General features: G+C 42.8%; 1 protein-coding gene across 3 annotated transcripts in view; it reads left to right on the top strand.

The window, feature by feature from the left end:
* Window positions 1-26,149, top strand: part of Gsk3b (glycogen synthase kinase 3 beta) — a 191,082-nt gene that overhangs the window by 35,971 nt on the left and 128,962 nt on the right. For all 3 annotated transcript variants that reach the window (XM_045146943.1, XM_004666845.2, XM_045146941.1), the window contains exon 2: window positions 20,040-20,233. In XM_045146943.1, coding sequence (XP_045002878.1) covers window positions 20,040-20,233 — 194 coding nt within the window. The remainder of the gene's footprint in view (window positions 1-20,039; window positions 20,234-26,149) is intronic.

A 26,149-nucleotide genomic window follows, 5' to 3' on the forward strand; every position in this document is an offset into this window, starting at 1 on the left:
CTTTAACTGCTGAGCCATATGCCCAGGCGAATGTGGCTATTTTTAATTCACTCTTCTGTAGCCTGAGGTGTAAAGTCAAGTCTTGTAGTTGAGTGCGATTCATTCTAAAGATCTGGCTCATCTCCAAGAGCAGGAGTACTCTTCTGGGGTTTTGTTTCTCTACTCAGCCTTGTACAGTACCCTAGAAGTTGTTGACTTACAGGCAGTAATCAATAGGGGGTTCGGAGGGGTAAGAAAAATTTAAGTGTAGGAGATGTTTCCTTCATTTGCCCTTCCCTACCTTGCTGTTCACCTTACATGGTTGTCAGTGGCATTTTCATAGCTCGGTTTTTACTGCATGGAACAGTATCATTGACAGTTTTGAGAGAAAAATAATGACCTTTATTATTTGTTCCTAGATGAAAAAGAGTAGTGATACCACTTTTACTTTCTTGGCCTAGATGATTTTTTAAAATAAAGCAGCATATGTGTTTTGTTTTTACTCATGGTCACTGTTTCTTAATGTTGCTTGCTGAGACGTTTAGTTTTTCAAGGGATCTGTTTAATTTGAGCTGCTCACTTCTCGTGGACTTTATATTCACTTGAAATATCTGGCTAGAGATGACAAAGAACATCTGAAAAGAGAGAAGTTAGAGGATTTTCAAGGATGAAAGTTCTGTTTTGAGAGAAAATTTTTTTTTTGTTTGTTTTTCAAGGTAGGGTTTCACTGTAGCCCAGGCTGACCTGAATGCACTATGTAGTCTCAGAACAGCCTTGAAGTAAGGCGATTCTCTACCTCTGCCTCCCAAGTGCTGGGATTAAAGGCGTGTACCACCACGCCTGGTTGACAAATTGTTTTCTACCTTTATGTCCATCTTAGCATTTGACATTTCAAGTAGTGAGTAAGCAGAGATGGGAGATACCAAGGGTGTGTGTCCTTGGCCCACTTACAAGATCAACAAATGCATCTTTGACAGTACCACTGTCTTTATTGTAGATCATTGCCAGTGGAGAAAATTGTGTCATTCTAATGGTTTCTATTTATCTTTTTTTTACGTTTTTTTTTTATTTTTATTTATTTATTAGAGAGAGACAGGGAAAGATGAAAGTAGAGAGAAAGAGAGACAATGGGTGTGCCAGGGCCTCTAGCCACTGCAAATGAACTCCAGACACTTGGGCCACCTTGTGCATCTGGTTTACGTGGGTCTTGGAGAATCAAATCTGGGTCCTTTGGCTTTGTATGCAAGTGCCTTAATCTCTCCAGCCCCTATTTTATCTTTTTGCTTGTTTTTCCAGGCAGGGTCTCCAGCTCAGGCTGATCTGGAATTCATTCTGTTGCCCCAGGCTGGTCTTGAATTCTCTTCCCTCAGCCTCCTGAGTGCTTGGGACTAAAGGCCTAGCCAGTGCACCCAGCTAGCTTCACCGACTTTTATTGAATAAGAACCCCATTAGCATCTCTTCTAGCATAGCTTTATGTGGGGATGGTAAGTGACTTTGCTTTGCCAACTGACCCAGGTGATGGTATTTTTCGTGGAGAGATGGACTTGAACTTGCCTTGTTTAAATGGCATTGCTGGGTTCTCTCTCTAACATCTGTTTGTTAGTGGAGGATTTTATACCAGTATTTAGAGGAAGGAAGATAGTGACATATATAAAAATCAATATGGATGTGATTCTAAATAATTAAGATAATTGGTACATTATTTAAGGCATTTCTGTCCTACTTCTTGTATTCACAATAAACATAGCATTGCTATTCATGTAATTTTAAGATTTTTTTTTTTACTTTATTTGTTTATTTGAGAGAGAGAGAGAGAGAAAGAGAGAGAGAGAGAATGGACATTCCAGGGCCTCCAGCCACTGCAAACGAACTCCACATGCATATGCCACCTTGTGCATCTGGCTTACGTGGGTCCTGGGGAATAGAACCAAGGTCTTTTGTCTTTGCAGGCTAATGCCTTAACCACTAAGCCATCTCTGCAGCCCTATTCATGTAATTTTAAATTCAAAACTCTTTGAAAATGTATTGTGCTTTTTACCAACATGGAATTAATGACGGAACTCTTGTTATTTGGTTGTTTCATAAGAAATTCTTGGACCAGGCATGGTGTTGCATGCCTTTAATCCCATCACTCGGGGAGGCAGAGGTAGGAGGATCACTGAGTTCGAGCCCACCCTGAGGCTCCATAATGAATTCCAGGTCAGCCTGGGCTAGAGTGAGACCCTACCTCGAAAAAAAAAAAAATCTTGTAAAACACTTAGAAAATATTCTGACTTCATTGTTAATAGTTTAATAGATTCAGTTGTAATATTTTTAGATATATCTTTATGTCTTTAAGAAGCTGTATAATATGCATTGTTTACTAAAAGTTTATTAGTTGTTCTGGAAATGAAAGTTATTTTTTTCCATAGGAGGTTTATAAATATATAAAATAAAAGTGGTTACATTCTTAAGTTATTTTAGAAAAGTTTACCATATGGTGTTAGTGCATTTACAGTGATAGATAATAGACATTAGTACTTTTGCAGGAATAGGAATTAAATATAAATATTTTACCTTTGAAAGGGACAGAGAGGTGGGGGAAGGAGTAGCAGGGGCGCACCAGGGTCTCTTGTCACTGCAACACGCTCCCTTCGAATTGACATGCCTCTGCCTTTACATGAGTACTGGGCAATTGAACCTGGGCCAGAAGGCTGTATAAGCAATCAGCCTTTACCCTCTGAGCCATCTCTCTAGCTCCCAAATAGAAATTTTAAAAACCGTAAGAATTGGGCTGGGAAAATGGCTTAGCAGTCAAGGCATTTGCCTGTGAAGCCTAAGGACCCTGGTTTGATTCCCCAGGACCCACGTTAGCCAGATGCACAAGGGGGCGCACGCGTCTGGAGTTCATTTGCACTGGCTGGAGGCCCTGACGTGCCCATTCTCTCTGTCTCTCTCTCTGTCTCTTCCCCTCTCTCAAATGAAAAATGAAAGATTTTTAAAAGCACCATAAGAATTAATTAAAAAAATTCTCCTGAATACTTGTACATAGTTGGTAACAAGAATTTAATTGAAAAGAGCTAGGAAGAGAGTTGGGAGAGCATGGTAGGCCTTTGGTATACTCGCAATAGCTTAAAGTTGTGGGGTTTTTGTTTTATTTTCTTTTCAAAAATATATTTCATTTATTTATTTATTTGAGAGAAAGGAGAGAATGGGTGCATCAGGGCTTCCAGCCACTGCAAACAAACTCCAAATGCATGTGCCCCTTGTGCATTTGGCTTACATGGGTCGTGGAGAATCCAACCAGGATCCTTTGGCTTTGCAGGCAAATGCCTAAACTGTTAAGCTATCGCTCCAGCCCCTGTTTTGTTTTTCGAGGCAATGTCTTGCTGTAGCTCAGGCTGACCTGGAATTCATATGTAGTGTCGGGGTGGGCTTGAACTATGGCGATTCTCCTCCCTCTGCCTCTGAATGCTGGGATTAAAGGCGTGCACCACCATGTCACCACAGTGGAAGCAATAGCTTTTAAGTTGATGACTGGTGCAGACAAAAAGCCTTGTCCTGGGATGGAGAAATGGCTTAGTGGTTCAAAGACACCTGCCTGCAAAGCCTAAGGACCCAGGTTCTATTCTCCAGAACCCACATAGGCCAGATGTACATGGTGGTGGCATATGCATATGGAGTTTATTTGAGTGGCTAGAGGCCCATTCTCTCTCCCTTCCTCTCCCCCGCCTCTAATGAATAACTAAATAAAAAAAGTCCTATCCTTTTGCACTGGCAGTGGTTTAGGGTTTCTGGTTAGCTTTTGAGGTGGAATAAAATTATTAGGAAATTTTGAGAAAGGCAGAAAGTTTTTCATGTATTTAAGGTTTGAAAGAATTTTGGAAGACATAGTAGTAACCTTAGAAATGCACTTGAAAAATTCCTTGGTATTATAGATTTAATTGACAAAAATATCACAAGTTTAAGACAATGGAAAAGAGAGTGTACACATGAGTGGTCATTGATATAAGGGTTAGAGATCTGTGTCCTGGGCTGGAGAGATGGCTTAGTGGTTAAGGCTTTGCAAGAAAGCGCCTTTAACTGCAGAACCATCTCCCCAGCCTCAGTTACGCTATTTTATGTGAATGATTTCAGAGTTGGTTTTATCATGATTTGGGACAGTCAGCACCAAAGATATTTAAATATCTTGTATGTTGGGGTATTTAATAAATCTTTATTAAGGAAACAATACTTTTGAATTTATGAAAACAAGAATATTGTATTTGTGCTAAATCAATGAGAGATTTCTTTTTAAAAAATATTTTATTTATTTGAGAGAGAGAGAGAAACAGAAATAGGGAGGGGGGAGGATCCATGTGCCAGCACCTCCAGCCACTACAAACAAACTCCATACAGGCATAGGCGCCCCCTTGTGCATCTGGCTTATGTGGATCCTGGGGAGTTGAATCTGTGTCCTCTGGCTTTTCAGGGAAGTGCCTAAACTGCTAAGCCATCTCTCCAGCCCCTCAATGAGAGATTTCTAAAACTATTGTGTGTTGTAGTGGAATTTGATGTTCATCTTTGCTTATCGATAGAAAAGCCATGCTTCCTTGTTTTTTTACATCCTCAGAATGTTTCATATTTAGTGTAAGTCCCAAGGAGGGAAGGTGGTCAGGGAGGTAGGTAATGCTCCCATTCTTACAAAAGTGACAGCTGGCACTGATGAGTTGATTATCACTATCTATTGTGATGCATGTGTTCAAGTGCCCAGTTATTTGCTCTCAGTTCTTTTATTTGATTTTTCCATAGAGGAAGTCTGGCTCTCCTACTCATTTTAGATCATTCACCTGTCACCTGTTTGTCATCTACCTGTCTGTCTGTCTGTCTCTTTCTCTATCATCTATCTTATCTTAGGTAAAATTAAGCAGTTTTTATATTAAAATGTGTTCTTACAGCTTATATTAAAGCATATGGGCTGGGAAGAAGGCTCAGCAGTTAAAAGCCTACTTGAAAAGCCTGCTGGCCCAGGTTTAATTACTCAACACCCATGTAAGCCAGATGCAATAAAGTGGTGCAAGTGTGTTTGCACCAGCAAGAGGCCCTGGTGCATGTGTGCACATGCGCATGCACACACACAAATGAAGAAATAAATAATTGTAAAAGTGTGTGAAAACTTATGTTCAAAATGGGTGGCTGTCTTGGACTGAGTTGTTTATATGGACTTATTTTGGAATATAAATGGCTTCATTGAGTTTTGTTTTTATAGGCATCAACAAGTGTGCTAACCTTGAGAACTAAATGATCTGAGTTTAGTTTTTACTATTATTATATAATCTTGAGTGATATTATATTAGTTTTGAGCTTCAAAAACCTTTCCCCTGATTTTATAACCTCTCCTATGTGACTATTGCTTAGATATAATGAGGTAATAAGTATAAACATACGTTGTAAACTAAAAAGTGCTCCATACGAATATTGCTCATGAGCTGGAAAGGCACTTGTCTGCGAACCCAAAAGGATCCAGGTTTGATTCCCCAGTACCCATGTAAGGCATATGCACAAAGGGGCATGTGCAACCGAAGATCATTTGCAGTGGCTATAGGTCCTGGCATGCCCATTCTCTCTGTTCTTCCCCTCTCACAAAGGGGCATGTGCAACCAAAGATCATTTGCAGTGGCTACAGGTCCTGGCATCCCCATTCTGTCTGTTCTTCCCCTCTCTGAAATAAGTATAAGTAAACAATAAATAGACTATTAAAATATTGTTTGTGATGAAGTTATGTCATAATCAGGATTGGTCCTAAGGAAAATTGCATGTTGTTTTTATTTGATCTTTTAAAATCTCAAGTGGCTTGGTCCTTTTGAGATGGTGAGTACAGGGGCTTTTGTCATTTTAGAAGTGCTTGTTTTGGGCTGGAAAGATGACTTAATTGTTAAGGCACTTGCCTGCAAAGCCAAAGTACCCGGGTTCTATTCCCCAGGACCCACACAAGCCAGATGCATAAGGTGGCACGTGTGTCCTGGAGTTCATTTGCAGCATCTAGAGACCCTGGAGTACCTGATCTCCATTTGTCCCCCTCCCCCGTCTCTCTCCTCCTTTTTCTCTCTCAAATAAATAAAAATAAATTTACTTATTTTTAAAATTTATTTTCATTTGTTTATTGGCAAGCAGAGAGAGAGAAAAAGAAGAGACAAGAGAGAGAATGGGTAGGCTAGGACATCAAACCACTGAAAACGAATTCCAGATGCAGGCACCACTCTGTGCATCTGTTTTTATATGGTACTGGGAAATCAATTCCAGCAGTTACGCTTTGCAGGCAAGCACCTTAACCACTGAGCAATCTCTAGCCTGATACAACAATTCTGTGACTGTTTTCTGGTTTTCTTTTGGATTTGTAGCTGTGCAACTGGTACTGCTTAGTGGCCACTGACTGGATCAGTGAGTCATAGTTATTAAAATAATTACTTCTTTTAGTTTACTTCTTTAGTTGAAATACTTATAATTTACTCTCTTATTTTATTTTAACTTGAGACAGAGAAATTGGCAAGGGGAGAGAGAGAGAGGGAGGGAGAGGCAGATATAGGGAGGATGTGTGCACCAGGGCCTCCAGCCACTGTAAACAAACTCTAGATGCGTGCACCACCTTGTGCATCTGGCTTATGTGGGTCCTGGGGAATCGAACCTCAGTCCTTTGGCTTTGTAGGCAAACACCTTAACTACTAAGCTATCTCTCCAGCCCCAATTTAATCTCCTCATCCATGCATAGTGTGCCATTTTATTAACAATCTAGAAATCTACCTTCCTTTAAAAATATGCATCAACTACCATGTACCCTCTTTTGCCCTGCAAATTGGACAGCACATTTAAGATTTAAAGTTCAAAGTTCTTTATGCATACACTGCAGACCTTTTAGATCTTCCTGGAAAATAATTTTGTTTCTAAAATACTCTTTTGTTTTAATTTTTGAGGTAGAGTTTTGCTCTAGTCTAGGCTAACCTGGGATTCACTATGTAGTCTAGCCTCGAACTCATGGCGATCCTCCTACCTCTGCCTCCTAAGTGCTGGGATCAAAGGTGCGTGCCATCATGCCCAGATCTGATGATTTTTTTTTTTTTTAAACAAACTTATTTCAAGCAGAGAAACAGGCAGAGAGAGAGAAAGTGAATGAATGAATAACGATGGGTGCATCAGGGCCTGTTGCCACTGCAAACGAACTCCAGAAACACGCGCCACTCTGTGCATCTGACTTTATGTGGGCACTGGGGAATTGAGCCTTGCTTTGCAGATAAGTGCCTTAGCTGCTGAACCATCTCTCCAACTCTAATGATGTTTTATGTCTACTGTGAATGGTGACTACAAATTGTACAGCAGTCTCAAGGAACATACATGGTAAATACTAGATAAGACCTTAGATATGTCTCCTGCTCAGTTGTTTTTTAACCCATTGTTTCATATCAATATCCTAAAGAAAACAGAACTATTTGCAAGGCTGAGTAATTCTATCTTTAACAAACGTACACAAGGCTAATTTGATCACTAGTTTTAGGTACTTACCACCATGTTTTCAGTAAATCTTCAATTCTGTTTTACTATTATAAAGGCTTTAAAAACTTGTTAATGTACTTACGTATTTGTGTGCATGTCATTATGTTGTCAGAGGACAAACCTGGAGGTGTCCCGACTTACTTGACATAGGGTCTTTTGCTACTACAAAGTATTTGCCAGACTACAAAAGAACATGTGGCTTACCTGGCTCTCCAGCTTCAGACTCTGGCTCTACCTCCCATGGCCATAGGTGCTTTGGATCACAGGTGCATGTACCACTTTGCATCGGCTTTATGTGGGTCCTGGGGAGTTGAACCAGCCGGCAGGCTTTATGCACGTAAGTGCCTTTAACTGCTAGGCCATCACCCCAGCCATGCAAAAGCTTTTCTTTCTTTCTTTAAAAAAAATTTATATATTTATTTATTTGTGAGAGAGAGAAAGAGGCAGATAGAAACAAAGAAAGGGCTGGAGAGATGGCTGAGAGGTTAAGCGCTTGCCTGTGAAGCCTAAGGACCCTGGTTCGAGGCTCCATTCCCCAGGACCCACGTTAGCCAGATGCACAAGGGGGCGCATGCATCTGGAGTTCGTTTGTAGTGGCTGGAGGCCCTGGCGTGCCCATTCTCTCTCTCTCTATCTGCCTCTTTCTCTCTGTCTGTCACTCTCAAATAAATATATAAAAATATTAAAAAAAAAAGAAACAAAGAAAGCATGGGCACATTAGGACCTCCAGCCACTTCAAATGAACTACAGATTTATGCATCCCCTTGTGTATCTGGCTAATGTGGGTCCTGGGGAATTGAACGGGGGTCCTTAGGCTTTGCAGGCAACACCTTAAGCACTAAGCCATTTCCCCAGCCCTTCAAAGGCTTTTCTATATAACTTATCCCCAGGAAGTTTTGTCTTTCTTTTTTTATTTTTATTTTGTAATTTTTATTTATTTAATTGATAGAGAAGGGTAGGGAGAGAAAGAGGCCGATAGAGAGAATGGGTGCATCAGGGCCTTCAGCTGCTTGCAAACAAACTCCAGATACATGTGCCAGCCATATGCATCTGGCTTTGTGGGTCCTGGGGAGTTGAACCTGGGTACTTTGGCTTTGTAGGTGAGTGCCTTAACTGCTAAGGCATCTTTCCAGTGCAGGAAGTTTCGTTTTTTCAATTGGCAAGCATGGGAAGAAGGAAAAACAGTTATGTTTAGCACTAAGTTCTATCGGTTCTGCTCAAACGATTCTTGTATAAATCCTGTAACAGACCCTGGCTGAACATTTGCATTGGACTAAATCCTGTTTAAACAGGAGGGAAATTGAAATGATTGAGATAACCTCTGGATTTCCTGAAGTGAGGGGCTCACATTTGTACTAAGTGTGTACTTGTGATAAGCTCTGCAGCAGAGCACACCCAGAGCGTCATAGAGCAAGGGATTGATGGTCCTTTCTAGTCTCATTGGCAGTTCATCAGAGTTCAATCAAAGTATAATTTATTGAATACCCACTATGTAGCATAAAATTAGCAAAATTGAATCATTACAGGAGTCCAATAAAGCAATATTCTTCAGCTGGCTGGGGTCCTTTTGCTTTACCTGGGTAGAATTTATTGGTAGGCAAGGATTGCATACACACACACACACACACACACACACACACACACACACGTATATATGTATTAGAGAGAGAGAGAAATGGGAGAGAATTGGCGTGCCTGGGCCTCTAGCCTCTGCACATTCCAGACTGTGCCACCTTGTGCATCTGGCTTATGTGGGTCCTGGGGAATCGGACCTGGGTCCTTTGCCAGCAAGTGCCTTAACCATTTTAACTGCTACAAGCCACCTCTCCAGCCCTGGATTACAACTCTAGCGCAGGCCTATGGTTTGGGGCCCCTTAGCCAGCTCCTGTCCCAGGCAGACAGGAGTCCTTAGCCCCTTCCCTGGCTGTGGCTGGCGATGCAGGCTTCTGTACTTGCCAGGCTGCTACCCCTGTTCTGTTCCTTTTGCCATTGTTGCTGCTTGCAGACCTTCCACAGCTGTCGATGCACCGACTTCTTTGCCGCTTTCACAGCGTGGCTTGCCATCTGCCGCACTCCGCCTTTGCTATTGTCGGAGCAGCCTGGGTGCCCCGCTTCTGCGGTCTGGCTGGTGCGTCCCGTCTGCCTGCCGTTGCTGCTTGAAGGAGGCTCTGTAACCTCCGTAGCTCTCTGTGCTGTCCCCCACCTCTGCTGCCCCTGTTGCTTTCTCAGTAAAAGCTCCAGGAAAGACCACCCAGGAGAATCCTGCACTGGGCCTGATGGTCACACCAGGGGAGGCAGAACAGGCTCTCTCTGGGTTGGCACCTTTCGTGCACATGGAGGTCTGAGTGCGCACCAGTGACGGCGTCATCCGCTCTTGTGTACTGCTCACCCACAGCAGACTTTGGATGTATGCTGCCTGTCTGCCCTGATTGGAAATGGTTTAGGGTTATATAGAGCAGGGCTTCTTGAAGCTTTTCCACTTAGGATCCATTGCTACCTGAGAAAATTTTATATAACCTTATTGTTAATAAATCACAAAGAAATTTACTTTTAAAAATTCTTAGCTGGGCACGGTTGGCACATGCCTTTAATCCCAGCACTCGGGAGGCAGAGGTTCGAGGATCAGCATGAGCTCAGGGTCACCCTGAGACTACTGTGAATTCCAGGTTAGCCTCGCCTAGAGTGAGACCTTACCTTGAAAAACATTTTTTTTTGGGGGGGGGGTCGGGTGTTTTGGGGTAGGACTTGCTCTAGCCCAGGCTCTCCTGGATATATAGTTTCAGGGGCTTTTAAACTCTCAGCAATCCTCCTGCCTCTGCTTCCTGAGTATTGGGATTAAAAGCATGAGGCATCACACCTGGTTAAAATTCTTTGACATACATTGATTTTACCATTTATTTAAAATAAAAGCAAATATATACTAATGAGTGAGATGGATGTGCTTGTTTATTTTTACATTAAAAAATAACTATAAAAGGCCAGCCATAGTGGCACACGCCTTTAATCCCAGCACTCGGGAGGCAGAGGTAGGAGGATCACTGTGAGTTCGAGGCCACCCTGAGACTCCAGAGTGAATTCCAGGTCAGCCTGGGCTAGACCAAGACCCTATCTCAAAAAATAAAAAAACAGACAAAAAAATCTGGACTGAATATTTATACTACAGGAGGATATAGAGCATCTTCAACATTTTTTCAAAATTGACGAATACTTTGATTTTCCTTGAGAAGGCTAAGGACCCATGTTTGACTTTCCAGGTCCCATGTAAGCCAGACGCCCCAGATGACGCAGGTGCACAAGGTGTATTTGCATCTGGAGTTCAATTCCAGTGGCTGGAGGCCCTGGTGTGCTAACTCTCTCTCCCCCTCTTGCTTTTTCTTGCTCTTGCTTTTGGTCTCTCTCTCTTGCATTCAAAACAAACAAACAAAACATGTCTGTTGGGCTCGCCAGAAAACAAAACAACAAACAAAAGCCATCAACTCAAACAAGAATTTCTAGCATTAAAATGTTAACAGAGTGCAACATAAAATTAAACTGTTTTCTATAACTAAAAGCATTATATTTCTATAAGAGCAGACAACGGTATGTATAGGAGAAGCCCACAGTTCGTAACATCCAGTCCTTTTTAGTCCGAGCCGGGCATTTCCGCAGGGTGTGCTGCTGCGACGTGACGTGAGCTCGCGGTGCCCGCCGCTCACTGATGCTCAGAGGTGGCAGTGAAGTGACGTGATCTAACCCAGCTGAGTACTGACATGCACCGTGGGCCCATTGCATGCTTGATGCTGCACTGATTTTCGGCTGTTGCGCATTCAGAAACCTTTTATGTGTTGCCACAGTTTTCACTGCCCCCATATCCAGTGCCACAACCTACACTTGAAGAAGTCGGGATCTAGAGTTCATAGAGTTTGTGATGAAAAGTCTCAGGCAAGCTGTTGGGAAAAGTGGAGCTGCTAGAGTAAGCAGCCACAAGGCCAGTGTCCGTGGGCCGTCGGCCTTTTTTCTTTTCTTTTTTTTTTTTTAAATAGAGGTAGGGTTTCACTGTAGCCCAGGCTGACCTGGAATTCACTATGTAGTGTCAGGGTGGCCTCGAACTCAGATCCTTCTACCTCTGCTTCCCGAGTGCTGGGATTAAAGGCGTGCGCTACCACACCCGGCTGGTGGGCTGTCTTCTGCTGGTGAGGCTGTGAAAACTATTGAGCTGGCTGCTCGACTCGGGGGAGGGTCTCAGAGTTGTCAGCGAGGAAGTCAGATTGCTCCAGTGTGTTTTGCTTACCTTATGGTGAAAGTAAATATTGAAGGGTGTGCTTGCTGTAACCTTGTAACACTGATTTTCAGCAGTTCTTTTTTTTTTTTTTGGTTTTCCGAGGTAGGGTCTCACTCTAGCCCAGGCTGACCTGGAATTCACTATGTAGTCTCAGGGTGGCCTCGAACTCACAGCGATCTTCCTACTTCTGCCTCCCAAGTGCTGGGATTAAAGGCGTGCGCCACCACGCCCGGCCAGCAGTTGTTTAATAATGCTCAGCACCTGCCTAGAAGTCCCAGGGATAGGTAGGTCCCTGTCATCTACATCTGTCTTGGTATGACCAGAGCCCGTATTTTTATTACACCATTATGCCTTTTTAAAAAGAAAATCTGATTTAGGAAAGATTCTTTTAGAGTCAGTGCTTGGCAATCCCATTAGCACGGTACCTTCCTGAGCCTGGGGCTCCATGGTTACTGACTCATCTCCAGAAGCTAGCTTAGGTAATGGCCTTTTAAGAAATGTTTGTATTACATTGAGATCACATAGAAATTGCCCTGAAAATGTTACACTGCTGCTCATGTGCTTTTAGCTGGTATTCCTTCACATGTAGTCTCAGGGTGGCCTCGAACTCATGGTAGCATCACAGTGCTGGGATTGAAGGCGTGCACCACCACACCGGCTCCCTTTTGTTTCTATATGGCTTCACTTGCTGTGAGGTCTGTATACTGTGGCCCTCTGCCCAGAGGTTCCTGTCAGAGTAGAATAAGGCTCTTATTTTAATTATGAGACTAAGTTCATTTTAGAATTTGTCTAACTGATTCTGTGGAACTCAGTTTTTAAATTTCCTTAGTAAATTTTTATGCTATTTCCATGTTAACTTTGTTATTTTTCTTTAATTTTTACAATTTTTTTTTATGAGAGAGAGAGAGAGAGGGAGAGAGCACGCGCGAGCAAGCACGTGAGAGAGTGAGGGAATATGAATGGATTGGTACGCCAGGGCCTCCAGCCATTGAAATTGAACTCAAGACGCGTGCGTCACCTTGTGCGAATGTGTGACCTTGCACTTGCCTCACCTTTCTATGCCTATCTCATGTGGGACATGGAGAGTCCAACATGGGTCCTTAGGTTTCTCAGGCAAGCACCTTAACCGCTATACTGTCTCTCTAGCCCAACTTTGTTATTTTTCTTCATGATTGATAGGCAGTGCTTTTTAATTTTATTTTATTTTATTTTTTGGTTTTTTGGGGTAGGGTCTCACTTTAGCCCAGGCTGAACTCACAGCAATCCTCCTACCTCTGCCTCCTGAGTGCTGGGATTAAAGGCATGCATCAGGGGCTGGGCAGATGCCTTAGTGGTTAGGGTGCTTGCCTGCGAAGCCTGTGGACCCAGATCCCACATAAACCAGTTGCACAAAGGTGAGGCAAGCACAAGGTTGCACATGGCCTCTAGGTGGCACAGGCATCTGGAGTTTGCAGTGGCTGAGGCTCTGCTATACCACTTCTCTCTCTCCCTGTCATTCTCTCTAAAATTAAAAAATAAAAATAAGTAGTAGGCTGGGGAGATTGCTCAGTGGTTAAAGGTGCTTGTTGGCAAAGCCTGACTTCTGGGTTCAATTTCCCAGTAAAACCAGATACACAGAGTGGCAAGAGGTCCTGGCACACCCTTTCTCTCTCTCTCCTTGCAAATAAATAATAAAAAAAAATTTTTTTAAAAAAGGCATGCGCCACCATGCCCAGCTAGACAGTGCTAATTTTTAAATATTTTATTATTTTTTCTTAGAGAAAGGCAGTGCCAGGGCCTCCAGCCACCTATCTATAATTTCTACAGAAACCTGTTATTTATTTATTTGAGAGAGAGAAAGAGAAAGAAAATGGGTGCACCAGGGCCTCCAGCCACTGCAAATGAACTCCAGACGCATGCGCCCCCTTGTGCATCTGGCTAACGTGGGTCCTGGGGATTCGAACCTGGGTCCTTTGGCTTTGTTGGCAAGCGTCTTGACTGCTAAGTCATCTTTCCAGCCCCAGAAGCCTAATTTTGTTTTTGTTTGTTTTGTTCTTTTTTTTATTTTTTTGAAGTAGGGTCCAACTCTAGCTCAGGCTGGCCTGGAAAAATCACTGTGTAGTCTTAGGGTAGCCTCGAACTTGCAGCGATCCTCCTACCTCTGCCTCCCAAGTGCTGGGATTAAAGGCGTGCACCTCCACACCTTGCTTCAGAAACCTGATTTTTGAGGTAAAGGGAGATTTTTATGAAGGTAGTTGTTGAAGATGTGACACCCCACTGCAAGGCCACTAGAATATTGCTTGGGTGGGAGTGACTGCTGATGTGTAGCATGTTGCTCTTTCTCAGCTCTGAATCTTGGGAAATGGCCTCCTTAAGGGGAAAGAGGGAGGAAGAGAAAGGGAGAGGGAGACCCCCAATGGCTTTGTGAAATAAACAAAATATGTTTATTAACTCATATAAAATTAGAGTGTCAATGCCAGACTTCATTAATGACTTAAATGAAGTAGCTTTTTTTTTTTTTTTTTTTTTTTTTTTTTTTAAAGGTAGGGTCTCACTCTGGTCCAGGCTGACCTGGAATTAACTATGTAGTCTCAGGTTGGCCTCGAACTCTTGGCGATTCTCCTGCCTCTGCCTCCCGAGTACTGGGATTAAAGATATGCACCACCACGCCTGGCCCAAATATTTTTAAGATAGCTTTTTTTGCTAGTAAAAAATAAATAGTCAAGGCCTGAGAACTATAAAGGATTGTTCACTCACCTCCTTACATCTTGTTGTTTGGTGTTGATCCTTGTACATTTTATTATCAGAACTATCTTTTCTAGTGGGATAGGAAAATACATCAGAAGTTACCCGTTCAGCATTAGGTTATAAAGTATAGTGGAAGCAACAGAGTTGTATTACAGTAAGTTAATTTTTCTGAGTCACTTATTTGGATAATAGACAGAGGAATATGTTCTTGTTGACATTTTTAAATAATGTCTGACAAATTTTGTATATGTTAATAGTTGTGGTTGGAGTCAGATGTCCCCTGATAACCTCACTTGAGTGCATGGTCCCCAGCTGGTGGCAGTTTGGAAGATGGACCCTTGCTAGAGGAAGTGTGTTGTTGGGCTGGGCTTTGGGGTGTCATAGCCAACTCCCTCCTACTGGAATTTGGCTCACGCTCCTCCTGCTGGTTTCTACCTGCTGCAGGCAAGCTGGTGATGTCCAGCCTCTGCCCATGCCATGCTTTCCTCGTCGTCATGTTTTCCCTCAAGACTGTAAGCCAGTGCAAACATTGCTCCCGTCAGCTGCTTCCGGTCATGTGCTCTGTCCCAGCCATGGGAAGGTGACCATTACCAGTAGTGTAGCTATGTGCCCCTCCCCCACCCACTACCTTTCATTGGTCCTCTCCCTTTCCTGTTCAACCCCTTCTTTCTAACTTGATTTTTCTGGGGTGTGTGTGTGGCCCTCTGGGCTTCATTGGAGCTGCTTGCATGAACAAAGTGTGGGAGTTAGTCTACAAGAGTGTGGGCAACTGACCATTGGCGAAGAGAATGTCCCCCTCCCTAAGCAGCCATTACCTACTAATACCCTGCAAGAGAGCAGGACTCCAAGAGCCTTTCCTCTACTTCGATAGCATGCCGTGTAGCCCGGGTTTGTGCAGGTGACCACAGCCACTGAGTTGATGAGGACAGTGGCTGTGCCCTATCTAAAAGACAGCGTTCCCCAGCGCTGTCCTCATCCTCTGGTTGCTGCATCCCGTGTCCTTTCTTTGTAAATATTAAAATCGATCAAACAATTAATGGAAAAGTTCTTTGTAACAAACAGTCTATCATGTTGATACAGTTACGTCATTCCAACTCAGCTAATTCCCATGCCGGTGGTTCTCTTCGGTGCGCCGGCTGCTAACTGCCCGTGCTGGTCGTGCCCGTCAAGTCACCCCAGCATCCCTGTGGCCTCATCCGTTTTCCCTTCTTCTTCAGCTCTGTTATTTCGGGAGTGCGGTAGAGCGGTTTGAAGAGCCCAGTCGATGATTTTGGAATAAAAATCTTAGGATGCTCAAAGTATATGGAGCGTCTTAGAGCCATTACTCCTGCTATATATACCCAGCATTTCATGTTAGCACAGCCGATAGCCTAAGAACATTCTCTCTAATGTTACAAAAAGAGTAAATCTCTAATGTTTGAGGAGAAAAATGAAAGTAAAATTTTATTCCTACAAACAGTTGTTTTTTTTGGGGGGGGATTGGCATGGCAGGGCCTCAGCTGCTGAAATCGAGCTTCAGACGCTTGCGCCACCCTGTGCACGTGTACAGTCTTGCGATTGCATCACCTTTGTGTGTCTGGCTTACACGGGATCTGCAGAGAGATCGAACATGGGTCCTTATGCTTCACAGGCAAGTGTCTTAACTGCTAAGCCATCTCTCCAGCCCTACAAACAGTTTTTGTTTTTTTTTCCAGTGAGTTAGGGTTTCACTATACCTCAGGCTGACTAGGAATTTACTGTGTAGTCTCAAGGTGGTCTCAAGCTCACAGCAATTCTCCTACCTCTGCCTCCCTGAGTGCTATGATTAAAGGCGTGCCCAGCATTACAAACAGCATTTATTTATTTATTTGTTTATTTATTTATTTATTTTCTCTCCAATGTAGGGTTTCACTCTAGCCCAGGCTAACCTGGAATTCACTATGTAGTCTCAGGGTGGCCTCGAACTCCTGTTGATCCTCCTACCTCTGCCTCCTAAGTGCTGGGATTAAAGGCGTGTGCCACCATGCCTGGCTACAAACAGTACTTTTTTATTTTTAATTTATTTGAGAGAGACAGACAGAGAAAGAGGCAGATAGAGAATGGGTGCACCAGAGCCTCCAGCCACTGCAACGAACTCCAGACATGTGCGCCCCTTGTGCAGCTGGCTAACATGGGTCCTGGGGAATCGAGCCTCGAACCGGGGTCCTTAGGCTTCACAGGCTAGCTCTTAACCGGTAAGCCATCTCTCCAGCCCCCAAACAGTATTTTTAATTTATTATTTGCATGTGTATGTGTAGGCATCCAAGGGTCTTTCGTCTCTGCAAATAGACATTTTGTTTGGCATGATCGGTAGCTGGCTTTGCGAGTGACTTTAACCAGTGAGCCATTTCCTTAGCCCCGTACTTTTAATATTTTAACAGTTATTTCACATGGGCGTTTTCTCATTTGCAAGTCAGGATTCTAGGATAGATAGTCAGACCTAGGCTTAGCAATTGGAATGGAAAAATGCTAAACCCCATGTTTGATGGTTGGATAGCTTGCATATCTTGTTCCCACACCTCTGAAATACAAAGGTAGTGTCCCCTGAGCCGGCAGTAGGAGGCTCGTCATAATGCTTCTGCTACTTGTGCTTCCGCATGGGAGTAGATACGAAGCTGTGGCTCCTGTTTTGTGTGTTGAAATGTATATCAACTATACTGCACACCATTTTTTTTTCCATTAAAATATGGAGTAAGGGGCTGGAGAGATGGCTTAGTGGTTAAAGCATTGTCTGTGAAGCTTAAGGACCCACATTCAATTCCCCAGGACCCATATAAGCCAGATGTACAAGGTGGCATGTGCTTCTGGAGTTTTTTTTTTTTTTGCAGTGGCTGTAGGCCCTTACATGCCTCCTGTCTTTCTCTGTCTCTCTCCCCTTCTCAAATAAAATAGATAAGAAAATAAAAGTTAGAGGTTTTTTTTTTTTTGAGGTAGAATCTCACTCTAACCCAGGCTGACCTGGAATTCACTATGTAGTCTCAAGGTGGCCTCGAACTCATGGTGATCCTCCTACCTCTGCCTCCCGAGTGCTGGGATTAAAGGAGTGTGCCACCACCCCCGGCAAAATTTCTATTTTTTTAAATAATATATAGAGTATCGCAGCTTTTCATAAAAACTGTTTACCTTAATTATGATAATACTGCTTTGTTTCATTAGCTTTGTGAGATTTGAAAGGCAGCTTGTTGAGTGGAACTATTAATTTAAAGGTCTTGATGGTTTTTTAGCATTTAAGCTAGAAAAACTGAGGAGTCTATCTTCAGAAATGTAAAAACACAAAATGTTTTCTTTTCAAATGAGGAAAAAATAAGGGCTTGAGAGATGGCTCCATGGTAAGGTACTTGTTTGTTTATTTATCTAGCTGAGAGAGGCAGATAGAGGAAGGAAGGAGCGAAGGAATGAATATGGGCAGGCCAGGTCCTCCACCCACTGCAAATGAACTCCAGACACATGTGCCATCTTGGGCATCTGGCTTAAGTGAGTAATGGGGAATTGAACCTGGGTCCTTTGGTCCTTTGGCTTTGCAGGCCAGCACCTTAAACTGTGAAGCTGTCACTCCAACCTCCCCTCTCCTATCTCTCTGCTTGCAAATAAATAGAATAGTTAAAAATTAACATGGTAGAAATTATAATCAACTCAAAGATTTGTGATTAATAGGTTTTAGAGGGGACAGGATATGGTAATTTAAAGTTTGATTGCATTTTAGGCACTGAAGAAAGTAAGCATTTGCAGATTCTGAGAAAAGCTGTCTACATATTGGCTTGGGCTGGGGCTTTATGCAAAGCATATATAGCGGTGTTTTAAATAAAAATTGTAGAGTTGACAAGATTTGAGTTTTGTTTCCACAGGTAGTGTCCTAATTTGTGATTTGTATTCACTAAATCATACGTGTGTGTGTGTGTACTTGCCTAGGAACTAAAAAACAACTACCTTTTCAAGACCAGTGGCCATTATATACTACAGGTCTGTAAATCACTTACCTATGTTACTTGGAAATCATTTACTGCTTTTGTATCAGGAAAGCAAGAGTTACTCTCATAGATGGCGCTCACTGACTTTTGTCTACAGTGGTTTCAGTGGATATACACAGCGGTTAGCATGCCACTAACATTGTGGATATTCATTCTCTAGTGACTCATTTTTGGTGGGGGAAATGATCATAAGCACTTACTTGTTTGGTTATTATGAGTTCAGTTAGCTCTTAGGAATAAAGGTGACATATAAAAGACTAATAGAGCAAAACTTGTTTAACGAGCCTAGAGGACATACATTGTGTGAGAATTGGATTTAGATTTTTCAGGTAAGGAGTCATAATTGGTATTTCAAGATGATTCTAGTTTTAGAATCTGTCTGTGTTCTAAAATCACTAAAAGAACAATTTAGAGTTCTTTACAAATCAGGTGACAGGTAGCATTAGATCAGAACAGGTTTTAAGAATTCAGAGAACAAGGTGACTATGGACTCAGTAAGCAGGAGGTGGCTCTTGACCTTGAATTAGAAGCGAGTCTGTGGATTGTTGTTGCCAGGGATGAAGGAAGGCAAAAAAAGTAAGACGTTGAGGCGGGAGCAGAGGCCAAGTCCGTAAGCGGCTTGTAAACAGGGCTTAGTTAGGGCGGGCTTGGCTTTCCTTTTAGCTCTCATGTCTGTATCCCTACATTAAAATTCTTCCTATGTTTTTTTCTTTTCTTTTCTTTTTCTTTCTACCTTATGACTGTCTTCTGAGACTAATTTGTTAATGGAACAAGGAAGTATAACTTCGCTTACTTTCCAAGAGGCAGAGTGGTCTGGATGGAGTTGGTGCATTTATACATTTTCAGTTGCACATATTTTATTTTCCAGCATAAGACCTCAAAGAAAGAAATAGGAACAAAAGCCAAACGATGAAGGGTCTACCATTTGCTGTTTTCCCTTAGGAAACTTTAACGTTCATATGATTATTTCTGTTGCTGCTGCTATTGTTTTTGTTGTTGTTATTTTGAGACAGTCTCATTATGTACCCGTGGGGGACTTAAGCTCATGATCCTCTGGCCTTAGTATGGGTTAGCATTCCCAGCTCTACCCTTAACTTCTTTTTTTTTTTTTTTAAAGTTTTTATTTGTTTATTTGAGAGTGACAGACAAAAAGAGGCAGAGAGAGAGAAAGAGAATGGGCGTGCCAGGGCCTCCAGCCACTGCAGACAAACTCCTGAACTCCAGATGCATGCACCACCTTGTATATCTGGCTTACATAGGTCCTAGGGGATCTAGCCCGACCCGGGGTCTTTGGACTTCATAGGCAAGTGCTTAACCGCTAGGCCATCTCCCCAGCCTTATGTACTTACTACGGCTGTTGTTTCCAGTTAATGATGTCATGGCTATGAACTAAGCATAGTCCTCATCTATTAAAATGACTGAACAAATGGTCTTAAAATTATAATTGAAACTATATGCTTTTTAAAACTAAGGTGAGTGTTTAAAAGTAGTTTAGTGACAGTTTATTTTGTCTGTATTGACCGTTTCTTGGTATAATTTATGCAGATCTAATTTTTGCTTTAAATCCCTTTCTCTTCTAGGAGATAAGGATGGCAGCAAGGTAACCACAGTGGTGGCAACTCCTGGGCAGGGTCCAGACAGGCCACAAGAAGTCAGCTACACAGACACTAAGGTGATTGGAAATGGATCATTTGGTGTGGTGTATCAAGCCAAACTGTGTGATTCAGGAGAACTGGTTGCCATCAAGAAAGTTTTGCAAGATAAGAGATTTAAGGTAAAACCTTTGGTTTTATGCTTTTGCTATCTTAATTACATGTAAATTATCATTTAAAAGATTGTATTCATTTGCATGTTTGCGTATGGGGATGGGGAGCACCAGCCTCTCTTACTGCTACTAAAGAAATGCCAGATATTTGCGCTAAATTTGTGTGTGTTGGGGGGGGGGTTGGGGAGTTCCGAGGTAGGGCCTCACTCTAGCCCAGGCTGACCTGGAATTGACTATGGAGTCTCAGGCTGGCCTTGAACTCATGGCGATCCTCCTACCTCTGCCTCCCGAGTGCTGGGATTAAAGGCGTGCGCCACCACGCCCGGTCTGTGTTACATTTTGTATCCTGTTTGCATGTGGGTGGCTTGGGAACTAAAGTTGGGGCCTGCAAGCTTTGCAAGCGTCTGTAGCTGCTGAGCCATCTCCCCAGCCCCACTAAGTAGCTTTCAGTTGCCTGCTTTGATTTCAATTTTCATCCGTTGCATTAATTTTTCTTTAGCTCGGCTACTACAGTGAGTTAATTTCTAGTTTTAAATTTTATACAGATAAAATTTATTGACTTGTTAAACAGTACTTTTGCAACCACTGTAATGACTAATACATGGACATACAATCATGTGAAAAGGAAGTTATAAAATTACCTCTCCCTGCATTGTGTTTCAGTGTTGTAAGAGATTGGAGAAATATGCACGTACACACACGCACACTTTTGAGGCAAGGTTTCACTGTAGCCCAGGCCGGCCTTGAATTCTCCTACCTCTCCAACTTATAATTCTTTAAGTGATGGGGCTGTTGTTTCTGTTTCTCATCTGTCCCAAGTACCAGTCTCATGTTACATATGCCTGCTGATCTTGATATCTGCGTGTTTATCATTGTCTCAAACTGACAAGGCTTCTTACCACTACCCGCCAGCTCCCTGTTAGCCCCAAGGCAAGTGTCCTACCACTGGCTAAGTCTTCCAGCCCTGATTACATTCTCTGTTTCTCTCTCTCTCTCTCTCTTTTTTTTTATTTTTAGCTAAGTCTCCCAGCCCTGATTACATTTTTTTGTTTATTTATTAATTTGAGAGCAATTAACAGAGAGAGAAAAAGAGGGAGAGAGAGAGAATGGGTGTACCAGGGCCTCCAGCCCTAGGGTTCATGACCTACCCAACCACAGGCTTTTGACCAAGTTTTCAGTACCAGGCATCTATTTCCTTCTGCAGCTCAGGCCTGCAGTCTAACTAGAGCCATTGGTTTCCCCCGTGAGAGACATGGCACTCTCGTACCACTTGGCACATGTGGCCTGCTTGGCCAATCTTAAGGTTTGCAGTATCCACTGCTGTTTACCAGCATTGATGTCTTCTCTCCCTCCAAAGGCTGCTTGCAGCGTGGCTCTTTCCAGCTCTCTGACTGCCAGTCAGCAGGAAGGAGGTTTGTAGCTCAGCTGCAGCCTGATTTCTCAGTGACCCGCTGCCCAAGCCTGTGGAGTCTTCAGCAGTAGGGTCGTCTTCTCTAGTCATGGAGGACAACCAAGAGCCTTGGCATCTGGTGGTTTGGCTGCATGGGGACCTCACTGGCTTACCAGTCACTGAAGTTGTCCCACCTGTGACACAGACGTTTTTCTGATAACAGCCCATGGCTTCTGGGATGATACCTAGAACTTTGTGAATTTAAAAAGTACATACGTAAGAATGGCCCAATAAAGAAAAGGTACCACATGTACACTTGCAAAACCAACTAAAATGGACTATGCACAAATGAAAAATACAAACATTTAACCACAATCATCATAAGGAGACTGCAAATTTACAAAGATATTTCCAAACTAGCAGTAATTAAGTTAAATGGTCTCCCCAAATCCCTTAATTCATACGCTCCATCCTTTCCGAGTCTGCCTAATAAAACTTTGCTCATTAGATTCTTTATCATAATAGGTGCTGGTCTCCTCCTTCAGCCCAGGGTTTTTTTTTGTTTTTTTTTTTAATTTATTTATTTGAGAGCGACAGACACAGAGAGAAAGACAGATAGAGGGGGAGAGAGAGAGAATGGGTGCGCCAGGGCTTCCAGCCTCTGCAAATGAACTCCAGACGCGTGCACCCCCTTGTGCATCTGGCTAACATGGGACCTGGGGAACCGAGCCTCGAACCGGGGTCCTTAGGCTTCACAGGCAAGCGCTTAACCGCTAAGCCATCTCTCCAGCCCTTCAGCCCAGGTTTTTGACAGTGCTGTTGGCTGCACGCGGGAGAGCTGAGGCAGCGTAATGCACACGTGCTGGGACGCCCACTCCTCTGAGGGGTAGCACTTGTCCGACACTGGGTTGGGCACACCAGCTCCCTTCTTCAGATCCAGGGAAGACACGTCCCAAAGCCACCCCCTGCTCCCAGTCAAAGGCACCGCAGACATCAGTCACTGCTTTATGAAGGGAAGAGCTTTTAGCTACCTTACCTATTTCTTTAGAATTTCTCCAAGGCCTGCATCTTTACCATTGTCCAAAGGAACTCATTCGTTTTTTGGTCTAGAATGCCCATGACAGATTATAAAGCCTTCAGCTAGGACATGATATGCAGCCCCTTCCTTACTAAAGGTGTTCGTGGTTTCTTGATTTGCCTTCGCAAAACTAAGAGATGGGATTAAAGACTTCATTTCCAGCATCTCCCAATGGCACTTCTTCAGAACTGCTGAACCTTGTGCCCTTGGAAGAGCAGTGGGAATTTCTCCGGGTGCCCAAGGACCATGGGCTGGTCTCATGGAGATGCTGGCACTGCCCTTGCCAGAGCCAGAGGGTCACTGTACCCCTCAGCTGTCTCGCTGTCATCCTCCAGTGAAGCCAGCCAGCCCCAGGTAGCATGAGCTGCGGATTGATTGCCAGTGGTGATAGCTGCAAGAGACTGACTCTGCTTTTCATAGACACTTTTTTGTTTGTTTTTTGTTTTTCTGAGGTAGGCTGTCACTCTAGCCCAGGCTGACCAATCTTCTTACCTCTGTCTTCCTTCCTGTTCCTTTCTTCTTTCCCTTCAGCGTGTGTGTGTGTATGTATGTGTGTGTGTGTGTGTGTGTGTGTGTGTGTGTGTGTGTGTATATATATATATATATGTGTGTGTATATATATATATATATGTGTGTGTGTGTATATATATATATACACACACACACACACACACACACACACACACACACACACATATATATATATATATAATTTTTTATTTTTTTGTTTGTTTGTTTTTTTGTTTTTCAAGGTAGGGTCTTACTCTAGGTCAGGCTGACCCTGGAATTCACTATGTGGTCTCAGAGTGGCCTCGAATTCATGGCGATCCTCCTACCTCTGCCTCCTGAGTGCTGGGATTAAAGGCGTGCGCCACCACACCCTTCAGTATAGTATGAGTTAAATGAAATAAAGCATTTTGAGAACATTTTCTGCTTAAATTGTTTTTCTTTTTTTCAGAGAGAGGGAAGGAGAAACAGAGAATGGGCATACCAGGGCCTTAGCCACTGAACTTGAACTCCAAATGCTTCCACTACCTAGTGGGAAGGTGTGACCTTTCACTTGCCTCACCTTTGTATGTCTGGCTTATGTGGCATCTGGAGAGTCAAACATGGGACCTTAGATTTCATAGGCAGGCATCTTAACCTTGAAGCCATCTTTCCAGCCCCATTTTCTGCTGTATAACTTCTTGTAATCTAGCTGAAATTTTATTTCTAGGGTAAAACTTATTTGGTAATCCCACTTTTAGATTTAAGTTATATATTTGGAAAAGTATTTGTTGAGATAACTGATAGACAACTTGAATTAATCTTTGTGCCTTGGATAGTAGTGTTTAATGGCTCATAGAAACTTGTGATTATCAACTTCAGAAAAACCTAAAGCCAGCAGTAGGTTGAATAGGGAAAGTCTTAAAGTATAGTATAGCTTTAAGAAAATATTAGCAAAAGTGATGGAAATCCTCAAACAGAAGTTGCCCTTTCAGACTGGTACAGCATCTCCCCCAAAAGACCTCCAACATGAGCCTTGCTTGCTTACTGAGTGAATAAAGCTTGTTGGAAGCTATCTAGGCTAAATAAGAGAATGCTGTGTAGGGCTTCTAGAAGTGTCTTCCACAATGTTAACTCATGAATTTCTGTACTTGGTTCTTTTCATGGAAGGTCTTCATTTCTCTGTTAAAATCAATAAGAAAATTTTGCCAGGCATAGCATTCTCGTTAGAGAGATGCTTAACTTTTAGGCCTTGCAATAATCCTTCCATGCTTTCATGGCTTTTAGAAATTCTGCTGAGAAGTCTGAGAACTTTTGATGAGTTTGCCTTGGGAAATTGGTCGACATTTTCCTTATTATTATTTTAAGACTAAGGTTTTATTACATTAAAAGAAGGAAAGAGAAGGAAGTAGAGAGCTCCTGCCTTGTGGAAGGGAGGAGGTGGAGAGCCCATGTGGGAGTTGGGGTCTTCCCTTCCTGAAGTCCAGGACATGAGCAGCCAGAAAGTGACCGTGGTTGTCATTTTTCTGTCACAGCTGTTAATATTCTTTCTTCGCTCTTGCCTCTCTCGTTTTTGGTTTTTCGAGGTCTCACTGTAGTCCAGGCTGACCTGGAATTCAGTATGTAGTCTCAAGGTGGCCTCGAACTCTTGGCAATCCTATCTCTGCCTCCGGAGTGCTGGGATTAAAGGTGTGCGCCACCAGGCCTGCCCCCCCCCATATATATATGCTTTTTTTTTTCCCAAGGTGTAGAGTCTCTGTAGCCCAGGCTGACCTGGAACTCACTATGTAGTCTCAGGCTGGCTCTGGACTCGGGGCGATCCTCTTACCTCTGCCTCCCGATGCTGGGATTAAAGACGTACATCACCGCACCTAGCTCTTTGCTCTTTTAATTGTATATACTAAAGAGAGATTCCTTTGCTCATGTTTGTTTGGGTTCTAGATGTCTTTTTGTGCTTGGACTTTCATTTCTTTCCCTAGATTTGGGAAATTTGCTGTTAAAACCAAATTGATTGGGATTTTTATACCTTCCTTTTGGATCTCTGCTCCTTCAGAACCATTTAGTCTCTTGGTTGGGCCCCAAAGTTCGTGAAAGCGGAATGTAGTATTTCTTTGGCCTTATTTTCAGACCTTGATACTCTTTCTTTTGCCTGATTTTTAGAGTATGGGAGATGCTTTCCATTGTGTTTTTAAATTGATTTATTGACCTTTTATTATCCAAAATTGCTGGCGTGCACCCACCCCACTCTCCCTCCCTGCTGCGCTCATCTGCATTTCCCCCTCCCTTGCTCAGGCCCTGGGTTACTTCCTCGTTTCCTCATCTGCTTTTCATGTGTTTCTCCAATTAATTGATCACTCTTACAGTTAACCTTTGAATTCTTTGTTTAGCATTTCAGCCATTGCAGAATCTTTTTTATTTGCTAGGCGTGAGGATAACCATCTTTTGGAGGAGCCACAGTACCTAATTGTTTTCATCTTGTATTTCTGTGTTGCAAATTGTGCATCTGTTGGAATGAATGATGTCTCTTACAGTTTTATTTGGGGGCCTCATTACTGGGCGGTCTTCCTTTGAAGACTCAATTCCCAGTACCATTCAGAGAGCAGAAACCAAACCATTGTAAGAGCACCAATATGAAAAGCAAGATAGATAGAGAAATAAACTTAAAGTCTATTAAAGCCAACTACTCAACACCAATATCCATAGGAAAGAAAACGAGAAGAAGAATAATGTAAAGTAAGGTATGAAGTAAAATCTATTATGGTAAAAGTAAAAATAATAGCCAGGCATGGTGGCGCACACCTTTAATCTCAGCACTTGGGAGGCAGAGGTAGGAGGATCACCGTGAGTTCAAGGCCACCATGAGACTCCATAGTGAATTCCAGGTCAGCCTGGGCTGCAGTGAAACCCCACATTGAAAAACCACAAATAAATAAAATAAAATAATAAATGAAATAAAGATGATCAAAGAAAA

Source organism: Jaculus jaculus, chromosome 4, assembly GCF_020740685.1.
Source record: "Jaculus jaculus isolate mJacJac1 chromosome 4, mJacJac1.mat.Y.cur, whole genome shotgun sequence".
Taxonomy (NCBI): domain Eukaryota; kingdom Metazoa; phylum Chordata; class Mammalia; order Rodentia; family Dipodidae; genus Jaculus; species Jaculus jaculus.